At 51.2% G+C, this 7,630-nt stretch overlaps 1 protein-coding gene across 2 annotated transcripts in view; it reads left to right on the top strand.

Moving 5' to 3' along the window:
• TYRO3 (TYRO3 protein tyrosine kinase) overlaps positions 1 to 7,630 on the top strand; it is a 16,358-nt gene that overhangs the window by 843 nt on the left and 7,885 nt on the right. Inside the window, exons 2-8 of one of the 2 annotated variants that reach the window (XM_015596098.2) lie at positions 932 to 1,115; positions 1,307 to 1,407; positions 2,147 to 2,317; positions 3,789 to 3,875; positions 4,609 to 4,724; positions 6,274 to 6,451; positions 7,132 to 7,277. In XM_015596098.2, coding sequence (XP_015451584.1) covers positions 943 to 1,115; positions 1,307 to 1,407; positions 2,147 to 2,317; positions 3,789 to 3,875; positions 4,609 to 4,724; positions 6,274 to 6,451; positions 7,132 to 7,277 — 972 coding nt within the window. In that variant the 5' untranslated portion in view covers positions 932 to 942. Of the gene's footprint in view, positions 1 to 931; positions 1,116 to 1,306; positions 1,408 to 2,146; positions 2,318 to 3,788; positions 3,876 to 4,608; positions 4,725 to 6,273; positions 6,452 to 7,131; positions 7,278 to 7,630 lie in introns of those variants that run through there. The other variant, XM_025038924.1, reaches the window with a different exon arrangement.

The following is a 7,630-nucleotide window of genomic DNA, read 5'->3' as shown; positions in this document are numbered from 1 at the left end:
AAGAGTGACAAGTATTTATGTGTGTCTCAGGATCAGAGAGCCCAAGATTTGCCTAGTGTCACAGCAAAAGGCAAGAAGCAGGACTGGATTTCAGCTATGTGGATAGTTCACCTGCTCTTACCTGCTTAAAATCATGCCAGGAGACCAGGAGAGAGGTTTTGTGTGTGTGTGTGTGTGTGTGTGTGTGTGTGTGTGTGTGTGTGTGCATGCACGCGCAGTGGGTAGTGTTCAGAGGATGGCTTCTGTTGATGTGACAGTAACTCAGGGGTCTTGGGCTCCGTGTTCAGGGCCCCTCCTCTTCCTTCTACCTCCTACCTTCCTAGCACCCGCCCCTGCACACATTCAGGTATTAATAGAGCAGGCGGCTGCCAGGAAGGCTGCCATGTGTTTGATCTGACGTGGTTTTGCAGCCATATGTTCTCCACTTCAGGGGAGCACCCCCTCCTTCCTTTCCTCAGCCTTTCATTTGCCTGGGTAGGGTGCAGGGGGGTGCCAGCAGCAGTGCAGGTCTGGGCTGACACCTTGGGTAGAGAGCTGGCTGCCTATTGCACAGGCCGGGTACAGCAGTCATTGCCAGGGCAGTACCTGCCCCCTGTGTACGAGAATGCCCCACTGTTTCAGCCTGGCTTGCCTTCTTTTTGGTTGAACTTAACATTCCCCAGCAGGGAGATATGGGTAAGAGGTCACTTCTTTAGAACTGGGGGAAACTTGGCAGTAGCAGAAGTGATGCATGAAGAGCTTGTCATGCCACTTCCCACAGTCCAGGTTTAAGCCACCTTCCCTTCTACACTGTCTTGCCTCTGCTTCCTTGGCCATTGGCTGAGAATGAGCCCTCTGACACAGAAGCTAAGTTCTAGAAGGGGATGGGGGATATTTCCAGAGACAGGGGACCTCTCAGGCTAACTGATGCATTTTCCTTCTCACCTTACAGGCCTGAAGCTCATGGGAGCCCCGGTGAAGCTGACAGTGTCTCAAGGGCAGCCGGTGAAGCTCAACTGCAGTGTGGAGGGGATGGAGGATCCTGAGATACAGTGGGTGAAGGATGGGGCTCTGGTCCAGAGTGTGGATCAGGTGTATATCTCCGTCAGTGAGCAGCACTGGATCGGCTTCCTCAGGTGCAGGACTGTGGGAAAAGGTGTGGGATGCCAGCCTGGGGACATTGGGAGCTGGGGGCAATGCTGATGCCCACAGGTCTGTAGTTTCTTATTTGGCAACCTGTGGGAACTTCCAGAAGTGAGAGCAGGCTGAACCCATTGAGTTTGCCCAGCAGAGCTGCCCTCTTAACCCTGATGTCTTGTTTCCACAGCCTAAAGTCAGTGGAGCGCTCTGATGCGGGCCGGTACTGGTGCCAGGTGGAAGATGGGGGTGAAACCGAGACCTCCCAGCCAGTGTGGCTCACAGTAGAAGGTGAGGAGGCATGTGGGCATGTTGGCTGCCTGCTGGTGACCACACCTCTGGAGAAGAAAACTCAGTGGAAGAAAGCTGCCTCACTGCCCTCTGGGGCCTGATTATAGCAGGCTCCAGGCCCACTGGAAGACCATATTCGCTGGAGTCTGGGTATTTGAAAACCAGGGGGGCAACTAGGACCCACAACCTATGGCATGCAGTCATTTTCAGTTCTCTGAGCAACAAGCCTCAAGCACCCATCTGGTCTGGACCCTGTTCTGCCAAATGGCCAGACCAGGAGGGAGAGAAGAGGGAGGGGAGGAAGGATCTGCAGCTGTGGGAGCTCAGAACTGTTCAGTCCGGGAAAACAAAGTGACTAAGAAAGTAACAAAGGCCTCTGAACTGGATTTGGGGCCTGCTCACAGAACTCTGCTAAAGCTCCCGCCCACTTCTCCTCCCTTTTTGCCCTTCCCTCAGCTCCCCACCCTCTACCCCTTCCCTTGCTCCCAGAAGAGCTGTTAGAGCAGGTCTGGCAAGGGAGAATCTGCCCTGCCCAAAAGGACAGCATAAAGGATACTCCTAAGGGGACTAAAGAAGAGCTCTCCCTTCAAGCTAGGTGCTTGATCTGCAGTTGACCCCAATCATAAGGGTCTGTGGGTTCTTCCACAGAGAGGGCTTCAAATGGTAGCAAACTTGTGGTTTGGACGGTTGGAGACTGAGAGACGGCAAGGCTTACTCCCCACCTCCCTTTTCTCCCTAGGTGTGCCATTTTTCACTGTGGAGCCGAAAGATCTGGCAGTGCTACCCAATGCTCCTTTCCAACTGTCTTGTGAGGCTGTGGGTCCCCCTGAACCTGTTACTATTATCTGGTGGAGAGGAGGCACGAAGGTTGGGGGACCTGCTCCCTCTCCTTCTGTTTTAAATGTAACAGGTGAGCAGCCTCTGGAGGGGGCTTTGAGCAGGGGCAGTGTGGCTGGCAGAGTTCAAATCTGCTTAAAACACGGTTTGCTGTTGTGTGTCCAGAACAAACTCTGGTGCCTGGGTATATGAACTGCACCATTGCTAAGCTCATTAATCAGGTGTGCTAGGCTGACTGGGTGGGATGATTAGTGGTGATCCTGCTTTGTGTGCTTAAGGAGGATGCTGGAGCCTCATTCCCTGATTCAGTAGTGCAGGCTGTGTACAGCTAGCCCTGGGAGATGAATTGGGTGGGACCAGGGGCACCCATCCCCCACCACCCCTCAAGGGATGGAGCCAGGAAAGGAACCAGCCCACGCAGAGCTAGGAGGAGTGTCTGGCAGACTTGCCTAGAAAATGAGAGGCTCAGGCTGCAGAGTAGGAAATGGCGGGGGGAAGGAAAGCAAGGAGGGGAGGCCAGCACAAAGATACAGGGTCTCCTGTCCTAATGGCCTTTGTATGGTTTTCCCAAACAGCTATATCTGTATACCTACCCACAGTTAGACCCAAAGTAGCCATGCCTGCATACCCATCTGGACCCCAGAATCCTCAGGCACGTACCTCACATGCTTGTGAGGCTGTCTTTTCTGGGAAACAAACTTAATGTTTCTGTCCAGGCTTGAACTGGTCAAAAAAGACTGTTGTCTGAGCTTGGTCTCGTGTACTGGAAGGTGGGAGGCATGGGCTCTGATCTGCCAAGTCCCCTAGCAATATGAATCTTGAGAAGATGCAAGACCTCTTGGAAATGAGGGCAGGTCCTGTTCAAGAGGCACTGGGTTGGAGCAGATTAGAAGGGAGGTTGGGTTCCATTCTCTCCAGATGTGTGTGGTTGAGACCCTCAGGCAGCCTGCCTGATAATAACCACTCACTGAACTCCTACTCCACACACCACCCTGCTAGGCACCATGGGGGATAAAAGGAATATAAAAGAAATAGAAGCCACCTGTCCAACCCCCAAGGAATTAGTATAATTGGAGGACAATATACATGCATAAGGAGCTGAAAACTATTGCAAGGCAAAGAATCTGTAAATACAACAATGATATGGCACAGAGCAAATAGAGAAGGGCTCTGGAATGTGTGATAAAGGAGTGACCAGAAAAGGGAGGCAGCTTTGTGCTGTCTTCAGGAAATGGGATTGAGGTGGGAGGAGTGGTATAGCATTTCTCAAATGCTTACTATGTACCATGCACTTTACATTATTTGGTTCTCATAGTGCTTCCATTTGGGAGATGAGAAAACAGAGCCACAACTCTGGGATTTATATTTAGGCCCATAGACTCCAAAGTCCCTGTTCATTCTGTCATACTCCACTATCTAGCCCCTCCCTTGGCCAGAGGGACTTCTAGGATATTCAGATCTGGAGCCTAAGTATCCGTCTTCCCCAATCCCAGACTGAGTGGGAGTTGCTGCTTGGGGGGCTGACAGAGGTTTTCTGGCCCCAGGGGTGACCCAGAGCACTGTGTTCTCCTGTGAAGCTCACAACCTGAAAGGCCTTGCCTCTTCTCGCCCAGCCACGGTTCGTCTTCAAGGTAGGAGGATTGGCGGGGAGGGTTGATAGGTGAAGCAGAGGCGTTCTCGGTGTGCTGTCCAGCAGGGCGTAAAGGCAGAATCATTTGGTGTTCCAGTTCCCCTCGGCCCTGCTGGGATCTGAGAGATGAGGGGTTAATTGGTATAGCTCCATTCCTAGTGGGAGCACCTGAGACCCTGCTGTGGCTGAGATGAAAATAGAAACCTGACGTCACAGCAGATTTCCCATCACGAAGCAGAGCCCTTGGGAGGGAGGGGGAGAGGGAGCCAGCAGGAGATGGTCAAGGCTCATGCCCAACCTTGCTTCTGCCAGCCCCTGTGGAGGGAATGGGAGAGGGAAAAACAGCCTGGCAGGATGATAGAGGAGACCCAAAGGGTTAGTGTGCACAGACGGAGAGGAGGAGGAATAGGGAGAGAGCCATTGTGTGGAGGAATGGACTGTGGTTGCAGGGACTTCCTCTTGTTTTTATCTCCCAAGGCCGAGGTGCTGTACCCCCATATACCCCACTATCTTATCCCTTTCCTTGGTCAGATAGGGCCCCGGATTCAGGGGGAGGCAACCTCTCTCTACAACCTAGGCACTCTCCTGGCTATGAGCAGCTGTCTCCATCTGGTTGCTTGGCTTGTATATTGCTGTGGTCCTGGGGTTGAGGGGTCAGACCTTCTGTTCCCTCCTCGTATATTCTTTCTGGACACTGAAATTCGGGGCACTGACTTTTAAGTCTCCATCCACAGCACTGCCTGCAGCCCCCTTCAACATCACAGTGACAAAGCTCTCCAGCAACAATGCTAGTGTGGCCTGGACACCAGGTGCTGATGGCCGAGCCATGCTCCAATCCTGTACAGTTCAGGTAAGCTGAAAGGGCGGGACAGGCTCTCCTGACCATGTTTGTCGTGGCTGCCTCAGTGGTACTTTTTGTACAGTAGTATCACATTTGTTTAGAGTTGCCTATGGGGCTTGGTCTGCAGCTCTATTCAGGTGTTGTTCCCTTACCAAGAACAGCCCCGGCTACTGCCCCTTATCATAGGATGCTCTGGCAACCAAGTGACTCTGTAGGTTGACTCAGATCCCATGCATTCTTCAGGCTGGAAAGCAGATAAGTAGAGCAGATTTTTGCATGTCTGGAAGAGATTTTATTATGCTGTCGAAAACCCAAACCTTTGATTTATCCGATACTTGCACTCTCATGCCCTGCTCCCTGACTTATGCCAAAGAGAACAAGGGGACTAGAAAGGGTTCTAAGCCCCAGAGAGTGAAAAACCTGGGTAAGGTGAAACTAAAAAAAGATGATGCAAGCTTATTCATTTTCATGTGTTTACTCAAAAGGTATTTATTGAGCACCTTTGAAACTGTCCTAGGCAGTTTCCCCAGGCAGGAGAGGCCCCTGCTCTGGGCTCCGCCATTTACAGTAGCCCACTCAGGCCCTTCTTTTACTATATCCCTTGCTCCTGGGCAAGGAATCTGCAGGGCCAAAGGGACATGCCTATCCAGATCATGAGGATAACCCCTCCTACCCGACCCCTGCAACCACTATACTACACCATACTCCAGATACTCAGGATCTCTTGTATTATGGCAAGTCTGGTTCCAGGCCTGTGTGGAACTCTTGCCTGGTCCATCTTTGGGAGAGTATGGTATATTCATCTCTATGTCCAGAGGGCAGCCTTTTGTGGGGGATTGGTATGTTGGCAGCATTTCCACACCTGCGCATGTGACAGCCTTCATAGTACAGATCCTTGTGCTACCTTATCCTGGCTTGAGAGTTCAAGGATTTGGAGGATTATAAATGCAAACCTGACCTTCCAAGTTGTTATGAAGTTTTATTTGTCAATATATTAAGATGAGAAATATTTTATTTAATAATTTGTTAGCTGATTTATAACATTTAAATATTTAGCTATATGGTACATGGATCTCCACTTGTACTCTTGTCCTGGGCTCCTAAAATGTAAGGTAAAGGCCTGGTTTATGGTGCCCCTAGGCTTCCAGTTACTCTGCCCTTGAGAAGCACTGAGACTGCGGTGTCTGGTATGTAAATAGTTACAATAAGTGGTAACTATAACTACTCGGAGTTATTCACTAAGCACAAAAGGGCATGAGTTTTCTGGAGTAGTTTAGAAAGGCTTTCACAGAGAAAGTGGTATTTGTGTTGAGTCTTAAAGGATGATTTGGACTTTGCTAGGAAGAGCAGGTCATTCTAAGCAAAGAGAACAGCATTTGCAAAGGCATGGAGGTGTGGAACCTGGTGTGTCATTGGAGTGGGGGCCAATGGGAGGGGATAGATTGCAAGTGTTTGCTGATAGACTTAGGAGGAATTAGTTCAAACCCTTCCACCCCATACCCATACCTATCCCATCTTCCATCTCTCGCTACATCATTAATTTTCTGCTTTTCTGTAGGTAACACAGGCCCCAGGAGGCTGGGAGGTCCTGGCTGTCGTGGTCCCTGTGCCACCTTTTACCTGCCTTCTCCGGGACCTGGCACCTGCCACCAACTATAGCCTCAGGGTGCGCTGTGCCAACGCCTTGGGGCCTTCTCCATATGCTGACTGGGTACCCTTTCGGACAAAGGGTCTAGGTAAGGGACTTACAGAACAAAGTGTCTGGAAAGGGCTGGAGCAGGGGAGGGGCCATGTTGGCTCCAGCTCCGAATGAGTTGTCTGGGAGAGGGCAGGACCTAAGAGGGAGCTTTATGCATCATTTGGCAAACACTTACTGAATGCCTACAGCATACTCATGAACTAGATAAATCAGCCTTTTTCCCATGTAGCTCTGGTTCTAGTTGGTGGAGCAGATAAGTGAAGTAGAAAATATTAGTAAGTACGGTAACAGGTGTACCCAGCTGGGTCAGGAATACCCCATAAACAGGTCCGATTGCTAAGGAAGGAGCCATGTTTGGGGGAAAATCACTGTAAGAAGAGGGCACAGTGAATTCAAAGACCTCAGGGTGGGAACTTGCTTGGAGTTCTCTAGCAATTGCAAAGAGGCTGGCAGGACTGTGAGAGGGGAGTGGTGAAGGATGTGGCTGAGGCAGTCATCAAGGCAATGAAGAGTAACACAGCCTAGCAAGGGTACTGCCATTGCTCAGCCCTCCCCCACAGGACATGGGTGAGCGCAGTCAGAACTGGGAGGTGAGCTCTTCCCCCACCTGTTGCCCTCTGAGCTGTTTAGTTCTTGGGAGTTGGTTCCAAAAGCCTGCATGGGATAGTGATGCTGGGAAGGGCAGGGCTCTTAGCAACCTTCTCTCTTTGGGTACAGCCCCGGCCAGTGCTCCCCAGAACCTCCATGCCATCTACACAGACTCAGGCCTCATCCTGGAATGGGAAGAAGTGATCCCTGAGGGTCCTTTGGAAGGCCCCCTGGGACCCTATAAACTGTTCTGGGTTCAAGACAATGGAACCCAGGTAAGGAGAGGCAGAAGCCTCCACTCTCTAGGTATACCAGTCACCCTTCAGGGCTCTAAGGCCTTTAGAGCTTCAGAATGGCTGTTCTTGATGGGCCTGGGGGCCTTGGTAGGCTGGGCCTCCCACCACCCCAGGGAGTCCACTCCTCCCGCCTTCCCCTTTAGGCTGCTCTCCTTATTGGATTATGTCTCCTGTTAGGATTGCATCCAGTGGCCACTTTGTATGTAAAGCAGGAAACACATTTCTGCACAAGCTGGGGGAGGGCACAGATAAGGCTTTCTTATCCTCAGCCCAGTTTGCTCCCATCCCCCACTTCTGCATTCCGGGACTGAGCCTTGTTTGTTCAGGAAAGG

This window comes from Pteropus alecto, unplaced genomic scaffold, assembly GCF_000325575.1.
Source record: "Pteropus alecto unplaced genomic scaffold, ASM32557v1 scaffold86, whole genome shotgun sequence".
NCBI classification, from domain to species: Eukaryota; Metazoa; Chordata; class Mammalia; order Chiroptera; family Pteropodidae; genus Pteropus; species Pteropus alecto.
This window is presented reverse-complemented; position numbering and strand designations above follow the sequence as displayed.